Below are 12,916 nucleotides of genomic sequence, written 5' to 3'. Positions count from 1 at the left end.
CCATCTATTGTTTTATAGTTAATAATAAAAATATAATCAAAATCATATATTTTAAAATACATTCATCTAAATACAACTTTATTTTGATTATTTTTTAAAATAATTATTCGAATATTTATTGCTTTTATTTATATTTGTAATAATTGTTTTACATTTATGTGATTAATTAATTGATTAAATCAATTCAACCAGTATACATGTGAAAGAGGTTAACATACTCGGGTGTTTTATTAAAGTTGCAAAGCCAAAAAAATAAAATGAGAAATAAGAATGAAAGTAAAGATTAAACGATTTATATATACCAACTCAAATTGTCGGCTAAATTGTAGCAAAAATGAAACATTCATTCTCAAATAAACAAGAAGATAGATAAATGAATTCAAAAGTTAAACAAGTCGGCCAATTTAAAAATATTGTAGCAATAATGTAAGATTATTTCTCAAAGAAACAAGACAACAATACTCTAAACTATTTTCAAAAGCAATAAAAACACGAGTAGGTCTCTTGTGAGACGATCTCACGAATCTTCATCTGTGAGACAAGTCAACCCTACCGATATTCACAATAAAAATTAATACTCTTATCATAAAAAATAATACTTTTTCATGGATGACCCAAATAAGATATATGTCTCACAAAATACGACCCGTGAGACCGTTTCACATAAGTTTTTGCCTAAAAACATTGTCCTTCATTACAAGATTTTCGCCAAAATAATTCTAGAATCCATTAGTTCAAGATTCTCTCCATAATAATTGAAGAACTTATCCAAATAGATATTAAAAAAAATACATGATTCCATCATAGATAAGGATATATTAGTTGATAACAAATATTATATAACAGAAAACTAAATTCTTCTTCTTTTTCACTTGATTTGCAAGTCAAACAAACCAAAAAATAGGATATTTGGAAAAATAAATCTGGTAAATTATATTTTAAAAACAACTTCACCCCCAAGAAAAAATAAAAAATGATCGTGGGTCCAAGGTTGTATCTCTTGTCAAATGTGCAACCTTGTCCTAAGCAAAGCCTTTTGATATGTTTCCTTGGAGAACAAATTTTGTTCGACATATAAAAATTCCAAATATATGTTTTTGACCAAGAAAGAAGAAAGATCGCAGGGAGAGATGAGTTTCCTCGCGGGGAGATTAGCAAGCATAGAGGGCGCTTATTTCTTGCAAGAATCCAAACAAACCGTAACTCGATTCCTTCAAAACCAAAAAAACACCAAATTACCTAAACCAATCGGAGAAAACAATGAAGCTGGCGCATCATCATCCATAACAAATGAAACTACAGCTGATGTTCTTCCTGAGGTTTTGAGGCACTCTCTACCGCCAAAGATTTTCCAATCTTCGCTGGATAATTCGAATTCTTCTTCCTTATCCACAGCCTCGAAATGGGTCCTGCAATCGAACCCGAAAAGTGGCAGGGTTTCAGTTGTGTCCGCTGACGCGCTTAATCCTCTCAGGGCTTATGTTTCTCTTCCCCAGGTCACGTTTGGACCTAAAAGGTTTGATCTTTATTTTGATCTGTAGTTTTTTTTTCCCTGTTTTGAATTTCTATATATTTATATGGTTTTGGGTTGTGTGGAACAGTGGATTGTGGAAGTGTGCTTTCTTTAATGAAGCATTGCGTTAATTTGGACCTAATTAGTCATTCATCCTTCACATTTTCAAGCTCGCAAATGCTCTTTGATTCTTGATACCGGCCTCTTGGTCTTATGTGTGCAATTAGGATTTTTCAGGGCGGCACAGCACTGTAGTCCTGCTCCAACAAAGCCGGTGCCAAAATGTCGCCCGGTTGGAGAAGGACTAACATAATCTTTTGATGACTGCCCTGAATCCACCATCTCTAACCCTGATTGCTTGGGGATTCCCGTTGCAAATGCTGTTTTTTTAACTGTCAAGTGTTAAACGCTGAATATTTTCATGGAATGAAATAAAATGAAAGTGATTCAGGTGGCAGCTGCCTAGTATGGAAAGCTCGATTGTACCATCAACAGCTAATGACTTAAGACATGACAAGTACACCCCTGTCAATCCCGAGAAGTTGAAGGCTGCAGCTGCAGGGCTTTCTCAAAGTAAGGCGTAGTGCTAAATTCAGTTATGGCGTACCGAAATTTATTAGGGTGTATACAATTAGATTTAGCTGGTTCATATGTTTTAGTAATCTAATTATGTGATTTCAATTAGGTTCTCTGACTATTGATTATCAAAAACAAAATAAAAACTTGATCCCATCAGAAGAAATTATGCCACAGGTGGGACGGAAATGTAAAAAATATAACCTGAAAACTCGTGGGATAATGGAAATATGAACGCTTTTATTCCACCAAATGCCTAGTTTTAGGTGGTCTGTATCCCCTCTTCCATTTTAAAATCCACCCTTCACTTGCACCTATTAAATGCCTTATCTTTTTCATCGCCAGTATTTTAAGTTCTTTGAGGGGGAAAAGAACTAACCCATGGATCATGCGCTTAATCCTTTATAGTCACAGCGCAATGAAAAAACTTCTCAACAATTATTTACATCATAAGAGACAGCTTGGTAAATATGGACCTTGGGACTGCCTTGGTACATTTGATCAGCATATGTATATAACAAAAATGCTTCTGATGATTATGGACAATCCATTAATTACTTCATGCTTCTGTTTTGGAGTAGATCTAGAAAATGAATATAGGGTGGGTACAGGACAAACTATAAGCTTTTTCAATGCGTATATATTGGGAAATGAAGGAAGAAGGGGATGGATCACCTCTGTTAACTTGGATATAAGCGAATGATGGTTGTTCATCCATTTTCATGATCTTGGAGCCCCTTTTGACATAATCTGTATTTAAAGAACTCTTTTTTCCTCCAAGTTTATTTATTTCCGTTGTTTTTCCCTTTTATGGCAGTCGGATCAGCTTTTGCAATCGCCACCGCAATTGTATTTGGCAGCGGTGTCTTGATCTTTGGGGTGGCAGCATCCAAACTGGAGGTGCACAATGTAAGTGTAGATTTCTCCCAGCCCTTGAAAAGGCCCCTGAATGAATCAATCAGTTTTGTTTCTTTATGCTTTTATTGTTTAGGCCTCAGCATTTTATACTTTAACTTCTATGATTTTCATGGATACCTTATTAGTTTATAAGATTTTCTTGGATAGCCTTTCTCACAACTGCCTCTGAAATAGCTGGAAGTGAGGTATTTGGTATGTGTATTGATTGCTAAAATAAAATGACGAGGAAGATGTTACAGCTTATTTCTTCCATTAAGAAATTATTGGTAAAATACAGGTGACAAGCTTGGAACATATAATATATATTTTGTGGAGGGGGACATCAAGTTGATGATTTGAACTATAACGTTTACAAATATAACGAGTGTCCATTTCTTAAATCCTTGACTAACGAGGTCGTGCTTGAGCACGATAATTGTCTGTTCATAACATGGTTCATTTTGTGTGCTTCTATCTGATACCATATGGTATTTTATTTCATATATCATCGTCTGTGGAGATTAATGCATGTTCTTGCACAGATATGAACATGCTCGCTCGAACACCTTCATAAGATAGATGGTTTGAACGAAGTTACATTCATTTCTATATGCTATCATTTGAACGTAAATAATATGAACTATGAGTCAATTTGTGGAGGTCTTAGACACGAATACCTGGGACAGATGTCCCAAGTCGGTGATCAAATATTTTTGTCAGCACCTGTCCCTCGCTTGCTCTTTCTCCTTTTTCATGGAATTTGTCTCTCTTGTCAGACTGATGACCTGCGGACTAAAGGGAAGGATTTCTTCCAACCAAGATTTGAAACGATTAGGGAGCAGTTGTCCCCATTCCGAACTTGGGTACGTGTTACATGAAGATACTCTAGGTGAAAGGAAATACTGATGGCGTAAAAAATTGCTGATATTTTTTGCATTTATATGTTGTCTTATTTTAGACCGAAGACATGTCAAAGAAATGGCATTTGGAAAGGGAAGAATCCTTCAAAGAGAGACCTCTGATGAAAGAGCTGTCTAGGACACTCGGTTCCAAGACGGCCACTTGAGTGTCTTTTGTTATACGTCCTCCATTGAAGTGCAGAGCAATGACTGTTGTACAAAAAATGAAATAAAGGACACAGTGAGATGTGTGTGCACTGTTGATTAATATTTTGATTAATAGTGTTGAAGAGTATGTAAATATTATATTAGCTATGATCAATCTTGGCTTATCAATTTAGCCAGTATAGCCAAGATTTTAAATTTGGGACGAGATATCAAGTTCGAGATCCAGTAGTATCTATCTTCTGTTTCATCTAAAAAATTCGTGATCGATGATAAATAATTAATTTCATAGAAGTCATAAAAATGGATAATATATTGGTTTTTTTTCCAATTAAATGGATAAGTGAAGATCACATGATAAGCCATACCAACGCCTTTTTTCCCCCATCAAAACCATGAATTGAATGATGTTCTTCGAGTCTCTGCTGAAAATTTTAAATGCACTACTTTGATTAGAAAAATCATTATTGGTTCAAGTATTTGAAATCCCATGAACTCCATATTATCCAATTCCAAACACGCTAGATTAATTGTAAATCAGAAGCATACATTTTTATTTTTAATTAATTATACAATGTTCTCTTCTTTTTTTAAACATATGCCATTAATTTAGCTATTAGAACTGTGATACACTGTATTTAACTTGGAACTTTTTAGGAAATCATTGAATAACCTGATTGTCTTGTATTAAAAAACTTAAATTGATTGAATTCTTGAAAGAGATTCAATTTTCAAGCTGCCGGCATGGGGCAAAGTTGAATGAGAGAATTTTCACAGTGTACACCGTTCGATCCGATGTCCGCCAAAACAGCAATTTTGCTCCAGTTCCCAAATTGTGCTCCTTGCTCTTGTTTTTCCCATTTGAAATGAATAGTCAAAATCCCATTAAAAAAAAAACTCGAATTATTCTCAAATGGCATCATGGTTGGAGTCTTTGATGTCTCCCGCGAAGACTTGGGCTCTCTCTCGACGCCTCCGCAAGTATGGTATGTTCTTTTTAATCCCTTTATGTATGCTGAATTTGTGAGAAAACTTGGGAGATGGGATGGTGTTTATCGGCCGTCTGAGGTGCAAATTAGCATGCATTGCGTACAACTCCCGAAGCGTTCCGCCGCTTGCCAATTTGTTTGTTTTCCTGAGGATACCTCATTGTGGTGGCTGTGCTAATGAAATGAATACAGGAATTTGTTTTGTAGCATGATTTATGTAAAAAAAAAAAATTTAGTAGGGGCTATTCACATATCGAAGAACTTTTGATGGAAAAGGAAATTGAAAGATTTTAACTTTTTACCATTATGTTCAGTGATATTTTGGTCTAAATGTAGATTTCTTTGAAAGGTCTGAGCTTTTTGAATTTCCTCTTAAATGGCGAGTATACTTTCTGCCAGGAAATATATTGAATAGTTACCTGAACGGCGGCACCAAGGCCGAAGCTGGAATTAAGCCATTGCCGAGTCTCAAAGAAGTTGAGAAGATTATTGGTTACAGTTTCAATAACCATAGTTTACTGGATCAAGCATTTACGCATCCATCATATCATAAGGACTGTGTGTCGTATGAACGTCTCGAGTATGTAGGTGACTCGGTGCTTAATCTCTTAGTTGCAAAAGAACAATTCTCCATGTACCCAACCCTCCCACCAGGGTCATTAACTCCTCTTCGTGCTGCCAATGTTGACACCGAGAAGCTTGCACGTGCGGCTGTCCAGCACAACTTTCATCTATATATTCGTCATGAGAATCCAGTCCTTAAAAAACGAGTAAGTTCTTGCCTTTTGAGTTCCCGGTTTGAACTTTTGATCAACTTTTTCTGCAAATTTTCCGGTACTAGTTCCATAATTTTTTTTGCTGCATTCCATGTCCTAAGTTCCCATTATCCTCTCTTTACTTGCAATTCTCTCTATTCCCTCACTTCCACCTCTCCCTGTCATTGCACCACCTTTATTTAAAACTACATTGGCAATTGAATTGCTTGAGATGCAACTGCAAGGTGGTGGGGGGATGCGAAGCAGTGCTGTAAGGAGTAGGGAAAAGTCAGGGTTAGAGGGCATGGCTGCGAGTTTATGGATTACTTTGTGCTGTTGGGCTACTGTGGTGGTGATGCCAGGTAGCGCAACATGGGAAAATGAGACGAAGAGTGGCATGTGGGACGAGCAAGGTAGCTATCTATTCTTGGGGTGATTGAAGTAAAAATTTTGAGTTGTCAGTTTGGTGCATGATGGACTTAACTGAACCATATTCCTTTTCAGTAGCAATTCCTTTAATCTGGCATGTAAATACATATTCAGCAATTTGAATAAATGACATCTCAACATGTGGATTCAGATGCCATGATAATACCCCCTTCACATTTTTCAGATGCCATGTGGATTCAGAAAGATTCATTTCTTGGAAAAGATTATTGCCTAATATGAAGACCTGTGAGGATGCAGACTTTTGTAAGTTGTCGTCGAGAATCTAATAATGTCTTGGTCAGTGGTTGTATCATACACCATTTTGACCATTCAATAAAAGAAGGCCATTCTCATACTAAAGAACCTAGAAACATGACATTGATATAAAAATATAGGAGGTCAGATCTCTTCTCTCCTGGACTGATGATGATTTATAGTCTATTCTTGATATCTCAAAGTCCAGCAGATAGAATGTGATGTGGCCCCGTTAATCTCGAGACCTGTATTACGCAAACTTGCATTGATGAAAATCTGTCACTGCCCTAATATCAATAATACGGTGACCATCTGATGTGGGTCTTATCACTTAGAACGCAGCATAACGTAAAGAAAGCAATGTGTTGGGGGAGATGATCATCTTTAATAAGCTGTACTGAAAATCTTTCACTCTTGCTTGCTATGTAATATCTGATTGGGTACCTCAAGGATGATATTGCCAACTAATGTTTACCTTGACTTTTTTTTTTTGGGATTCTGATTGTTTTTTTAATTTTATACATTGTCAGTATTTTTAACAGCACTGAACTGTATACTTTTGCAGATTCAGTCATTTATTGACGTTATTCCTAAACATCCTGTACATTCACATGGACTAATTGATGCTCCAAAGGTGCTTGCTGATGTCGTTGAATCCACCGTAGGGGCTGTCTTCATCGATAGCAATTGTTCTATTGATACGACATGGGAGGTGATTCCTTTGCCTCAATCATGAGTTTACTTTCAAATTCTCCTTTGGATGTGTGAGAAATCTCATTTTACTTAGTCAACGGTAAAAGAGCCGTTAATCTTGGTTTGTGCAGATTGCCAGCTATCTACTTAAACCCATGATAACTCCTGAAAGTCTTCAAGCAAATGCAGTGAAGAAGCTTTTTGAGATATGCCAAAAATACAAGCTGAAAGTTCGACTCGTGGATCTGTGGTCGCAAGACGGTACTTACAAAGTTTTTGTCAATAATCAACTCAAAGGTAAAGGTATCTGCCATGAAAAGAAGGAGATTGCATTAAACAGAGCTGCAAATGATGCTTATAAAGAAGTTGTTAGAAAGATGAGCATGACAACATCTCCTGAAGCTAACTTGTGATATTTTCTTTTCAGAGGTTGTTTATTGTCCTGAAAATTTTTGTAGCCATGCTGCATTGATGATGTTAGTGTATTAATCTAGAAAACTTTATTTTCACTCGTCTCGAAGAAAATATTAATAAAATTTAAAGATTTTTTTTTAAATTTCAAAATGGCTGCTTATCCTTGCTCAAAATGTCAAATATTATTATGCTAAAAAAAATTAATATTTATTTACCGCAAATGAATCTTGGGTTTAGATTGACATTTCATTTTTATGAAACATAAAGTAAGTCAAGCGAACAAGTAGATAGTACCCAGCCAATGGTTAAATCATATTTAGATTTCAGTCTTTTTTTTTATTACAACTCACGCGGTGAGGAGGGATCGAACCCAGAGAAACTGGCTATTCCGACAGAGGGTGAGACCACTGTAACCCGGTTTCATTTAGATTTCAGTCTTACCTATGGTAATCTGAACTTCGGGTTATTTTCGGTTTTCACAACAAAAAAAATACTTCTAAAATCTTTATATAAATAATTATTAAATTCTATATAGATTATTAATAAAATATTTATAATAAAAATTCCAAACCTGACGCGCTAACGTAAAATCATAATCATATTCACATCTTGGTATCGATCTTATTGTATTTGCTTGGATTCGAGGGAGAATTGAGATATGGCAATGAGAACTGGGGTTGTGAAGGCAGCTCTCGCGATAATGGCAGTATGCTTGGCCGGATACATTGTGGTGCCGCCTCTGTATTGGCACTTGAAGGAAGGAATCGCTGCTGTCAGCCACTCGTCTTCCCAGAATTGTCCACTCTGTGACTGCGACTGTGATTTTCAGCCTCTTCTATCCATTTCCCAAGGTACACTTCATGTTCGATCTGTTGAGATCTTTCGGTTTGAGTCTTTGAGTTCTTGGGGCTTGTTTGTTAATTGTTATGCTTACTTTGATTTTCCCCCATTTTTAATTGCTTCAAATGTTGATGAAATGATTTTATCTCATGGTTTGGAATTAGAGGATATTGAGATCTGTTGAACCTCTTGAAAAATCTAGTGACATGGTCCACCGACCGTGACTATGAGATCTTCTGCTGTGCAATTTATTTTTGCTTTTCGGTTCTTAAATTCCGTTGACTGCAAGAGAGTAAGGGGATTCATGGCCGGATCAAGTTTTAATGGATCTGATATTTCATCAAGAATTTTGTAGTCTGTTAGAACTGGTGACTGGTGAGTAAGAGATAAAACCACCGAATTTTGTTTTTCACAAAAAGATTCAGAGTAAATTTGTGAAGGAGCCGTTTTGAATCTTTAAGAAGTGGGTGTGAGCATGAGAAGCAAACTAAATAAGGTGTCCTCGTAGTTTATCAAATATATTAAGTCCAGATTAGTAGTTAGTTAATTAGTTAGACTACGGTTACACAATAATGGTTAGCATATGAGATATAAACATACAAGCCTGTAAACTCTGTAATTTTTTATTAACGAAGATTACATTCAATGAGAATGAATTCTCAATTCAAGAGGTTCTACATCCTCACGTAATATGGTATCAGAGCCTTCCGCGCATCTCTTTCAATTTCTCATATTTCTTCACAAATTCAAATTCTTGAGCTAAGGATTCCATGGCTCCCGGAAATTCATTTGAAGCTCCTCGCTCAAATGGCCAATCCGCCATTGATGATCCTATGAGTCCATACTTCTTGCATCATTCAGATAATCCAGGCACATTCGATGAGAATGAATTCTCAATTCAAGAGGTTCTACATCCTCACGTAATATAGTTGCCAATCAAATAAGAAAATACCAATGCTCAATGTTGTAAACGGCCTAAGGAGGTTAGGTTGAATCTTTTTTAGGAATTTTTTGTATGTAATTATATATAATCATGAAATATAATTACAAATAATCATCAATTTTTATATGATATATGTAATTAAATAATATTTATGCATAAAAAAGCTTAATACAATATAATACAATCTAGACAAAATACAAATAATTATATAAATGCAAACTAACAAAATAAATAAGGAGGTGGTTGATGGAGGTGGCGATTGAAGGCAGTTTGAGACAGTTGATGACTGATTGTGGAGGACATTTGAAATCAAAAGTAAATACAAAATAGAGTGAAAACTTTTTTATTATATCTAGCCTTTTTTAATTAATTGAATTTGACTGATTTTTAAAATTATTTGACTTTGACCGGGGTTTTAAAATCATCGTTCGCCTCGGCCACCTGTTTGTCCGCTCCACCAACTGCTCGTCTGCCTCGCCTGCCGGATAGCCTCGGACAGTCTATAGAGACCGCCTCAGACAAAGGCGAGGCAGTGGAGGGCTTCCTAGGCGGTGCTTAGACGGTTGTCTCGACTGTCATTTAGAACACTGTCAGTGCTATAAGTTTTAACTGTCATGCTATTGCTGAATGCTGGGCTATTGCCACCATCAGCTAATAGCAGTTTTTTTGTAATTGTCCATGATATGAAAATCTAGTTCATCGACATAAAGTTGTATTAAAGTTTTTACTGGCTTAGTGGCTTACCATTGACAATGACTTGTTAGTTTAAGAAGGGAGAATGCACTCTTTTATTGACAACTCTTGCCAATTTACATGATGTGATTTTTTTAAAACTATCACCTGAAGTTTGGTTGAAATTTAGATGTGGAAATTCCATAAGAAAAAGTGGTGAATCATTGACGGTGACATGAGCATTATATTTCTTCCAATAGGATACAAATAGATGAAAAATAGTACGTTTTAGTGAATTCACTGCAATCAACCTAGTTAAGGTTGAATACTACATTACTCCGGCATATAAGTTCCTATCTATTATCTATTCATCTATTCATGTGTTTCTTGTTATATGTTTTTCACGTATTAAATGAAGTGTTAGAGCTCAACATGTTTATATGGGACCACTCATTTTAGCGTCTTCTAAAAACCTTATTAATGTGATACATGTGTATCTTCGTATCTTCAGTTTCATGCTATTTATGTGTCATAAGTTGACAGCGGTGTTAATACTCATGGCTTCTTTTAAGCTATCAAATATAATGGGGAGTTGGTAGTGTTTGTAATGGACACCTTCTTTATGTGGACTTATATTTTGTTTTTTGTAACTTCTCTTTTTCATGTTTCGTCCAGTCTTCTGTTCGAAGCTTGCATTGCTGATCCACTGTTATTGCTATTTTTTTTTGCAGGACTGAATAATGCTTCCTTTTCTGGTATATTTCTCGTGTCTGTGTTTTATCACTTTTAAGTAACATATAATTTGGTTTCATATCATTTTCCATTTAAAGTGTCTTTATTAAATTATTTTATCATCCGTGTCATTTTTATCACCCTACATCTATAGATTGTGCTAAACATGATCCAGAAGTGAATGAGGATACACAAAAGAACTTTGCCGAACTACTATCTGAAGAATTAAAGACTCGAGAAGCAGAAAGTTTGGAAAATCAACGACGTGCTGACATGGCATTGCTTGAAGCTAAGAAGATGACTTCCCAATACCAGAAAGAGGCAGATAAATGCAATTCTGGAATGGAGACTTGTGAAGAGGCAAGAGAAAAGGCTGAAGCAGCTTTATTAAATCAGAAACAAGTTACTGCTATGTGGGAGCTGAGAGCTCGACAAAAAGGTTGGAGTGAGTCACAGTCTCAATCCTTGAGGTAAAGCTCGGGTTTTTTTTTCAAACACGGGTGTGTATCTTCGTATATGCTTCTTTGATTCAGAGCATTTGGTCATGATGCTTTTACTCAGTGTTAGTAACTTAGTATGAGTACTCAATGCAACACAAATAGGAAATTTATTTTAGTTTGGAGGAGGTGAATAAATGATCCGACTCAATAAAAAAAAACCTATTTTTCCGTTATTATTCTTTTTTACATGTTTTGTCAAAGTCTGAACTTAGTCTGGATGAACTGATGTGTATGTAATTACATTATCATGCATGTTATGCGTGAATTCTCACTATGTACGAAGAGATCTGTATTAATTCGTCAATGTGTAAAATCAGAAAGTATATCTTTGGTGTTAACCTTGTTCTAGTTAATCTCTTCTTGAAATTTATGTATGTTTTTGGGTTTCCGAGTTAGAAGTTGCACTTTACACCATTTTTTCTTGCTAGACCGAAACAAATGTTTATTGTATATGTTATGATACCTTCTATGTTAGTTCATTGTAAAGTGTGATTTTTGACAGAACTTTCGGATGAAAGAGTAAAAATGTTCTACTTTTTCCTAATCCAGTGGTTGTGACCAGCGACTGTTAAAAGGAGATAGCAACTTAGTGTAAGAAAAAAAGTAAAATTTACCATTTGCAGAAACATTATGCGTAAACTTTTATGATAGATGCATTAGTGGCGTGGCGTGTAAATTGTTGTTTGAAGAGGCAAATTCAGAGGAGATACATGAGAGCCCAAGTAAATGATGTAATAGTCATTTGACAAAAAAAAATGGAAGTTGCTACGATACACCCAAATACAACTGTTCCCAAGAACTACACAAAATAGAAAAAGAAGGTCGATTGGACTTTTAAATTTTTAATCACGATTATAATTTATCAAGTATTTCAAACAATGCGGAGTTGGATATTTGTCATTAGTAGCTTTTCTTCGGAAGGTGTTTTTTTTTAGTTCTTTTTTATTCAAAAAAATAGGTATCTCTGGAATGTTGTTTTTGAGATTTTTTTCATCATCAGCATTGTGATAAATATATAATTTTATTAAAATTTCATCGGCATTATGAATCAATGGAACGTCTTTGTCGATGTATTTTTATTCCATTCTTTTATATATATAAATATATATATTCAAATTGTAAACACAGTTAAACACATATCAAACAATATATTATTAATCTTTATATATTATCAGTATTCTAAAAAGTGGTAGGTGATACACAGACGGTTATCTACCACCTAGGCGATATTTTTAAATTAATTTTTATGATATTTAATAACATTATATACTAATATCTTTAAATTATTTTTTGGTTATTAAATAATTTTTTGATATAGGTGGGGATGATATGACTAATAAAAAATAAAATGATACTGTTTTTATTGTAGGGTATTAATTTATTGTTTAAATTATGTCAATGTGATAATTGCAATTCTCATCTTCTTTAGATGCAAAGTCATCTTCGTAAAGTTTTGCATTCTAAATTACACATAAATATGAATTTTAATGTGTTAGGGCAAGCTAACAAATCAATTTCTTATTGGACTTTGGTTTTTGACTTATAAAAAAAATTATTTTTCGTTTTTTAATTGGATTTAAAATTTAAATTAAAAGACAAAAAAACTTAAAAAAAACCAAAAAAATATAAAAATAAAAGCTCTAA

General features: G+C 34.8%; 3 protein-coding genes across 3 annotated transcripts; all 3 read left to right on the top strand.

The window, feature by feature from the left end:
* Positions 1–1,030: 1,030 nt before the first annotated feature.
* Positions 1,031–4,272, top strand: LOC140966031 (uncharacterized). The gene is made up of 5 exons (XM_073426301.1): positions 1,031–1,516; positions 1,965–2,086; positions 2,907–2,998; positions 3,763–3,849; positions 3,945–4,272. Exons 1-5 carry the CDS (start codon positions 1,092–1,094, stop codon positions 4,050–4,052), a joined length of 834 nt encoding a protein of 277 aa, XP_073282402.1. The 5' UTR covers positions 1,031–1,091; the 3' UTR covers positions 4,053–4,272.
* Positions 4,273–4,663: 391 nt separating this feature from the next.
* LOC140966163 (ribonuclease 3-like protein 3) lies at positions 4,664–7,680 on the top strand. Its single transcript, XM_073426521.1, has 4 exons — positions 4,664–5,036; positions 5,439–5,809; positions 7,044–7,190; positions 7,303–7,680. Exons 1-4 carry the CDS (start codon positions 4,964–4,966, stop codon positions 7,582–7,584), a joined length of 873 nt encoding a protein of 290 aa, XP_073282622.1. The 5' UTR covers positions 4,664–4,963; the 3' UTR covers positions 7,585–7,680.
* A 472-nt stretch (positions 7,681–8,152) lies between these two features.
* LOC140966034 (uncharacterized) lies at positions 8,153–11,610 on the top strand. The gene is made up of 3 exons (XM_073426306.1): positions 8,153–8,436; positions 10,772–10,795; positions 10,927–11,610. Exons 1-3 carry the CDS (start codon positions 8,244–8,246, stop codon positions 11,244–11,246), a joined length of 537 nt encoding a protein of 178 aa, XP_073282407.1. The 5' UTR covers positions 8,153–8,243; the 3' UTR covers positions 11,247–11,610.
* The last annotated feature ends 1,306 nt before the right edge of the window (positions 11,611–12,916 follow it).

This window comes from Primulina huaijiensis, unplaced genomic scaffold (assembly GCF_012295235.1).
Source record: "Primulina huaijiensis isolate GDHJ02 unplaced genomic scaffold, ASM1229523v2 scaffold20025, whole genome shotgun sequence".
Lineage (NCBI taxonomy): Eukaryota > Viridiplantae > Streptophyta > Magnoliopsida > Lamiales > Gesneriaceae > Primulina > Primulina huaijiensis.
Note: the sequence above shows the minus strand (reverse complement) of the source record. Positions and strands in the feature narration are given on the sequence as shown.

Coding starts and splice junctions, on each gene's coding strand:
- LOC140966031 (XM_073426301.1), top strand. CDS start 1,092: ATGTTTTTGACCAAGAAAGAAGAAAGATCGCAGGGAGAGATGAGTTTC. Junction 2,999..3,762: donor CCAAACTGGAGGTGCACAAT/GTAAGTGTAGAT, acceptor CTCTCTTGTCAG/ACTGATGACCTGCGGACTAA. Junction 3,850..3,944: donor TGTCCCCATTCCGAACTTGG/GTACGTGTTACA, acceptor GTCTTATTTTAG/ACCGAAGACATGTCAAAGAA.
- LOC140966034 (XM_073426306.1), top strand. CDS start 8,244: ATGGCAATGAGAACTGGGGTTGTGAAGGCAGCTCTCGCGATAATGGCA. Junction 8,437..10,771: donor TCTTCTATCCATTTCCCAAG/GTACACTTCATG, acceptor TTTTTTTTGCAG/GACTGAATAATGCTTCCTTT. Junction 10,796..10,926: donor GAATAATGCTTCCTTTTCTG/GTATATTTCTCG, acceptor CTACATCTATAG/ATTGTGCTAAACATGATCCA.
- LOC140966163 (XM_073426521.1), top strand. CDS start 4,964: ATGGCATCATGGTTGGAGTCTTTGATGTCTCCCGCGAAGACTTGGGCT. Junction 5,037..5,438: donor TCGACGCCTCCGCAAGTATG/GTATGTTCTTTT, acceptor ACTTTCTGCCAG/GAAATATATTGAATAGTTAC. Junction 5,810..7,043: donor ATCCAGTCCTTAAAAAACGA/GTAAGTTCTTGC, acceptor ATACTTTTGCAG/ATTCAGTCATTTATTGACGT.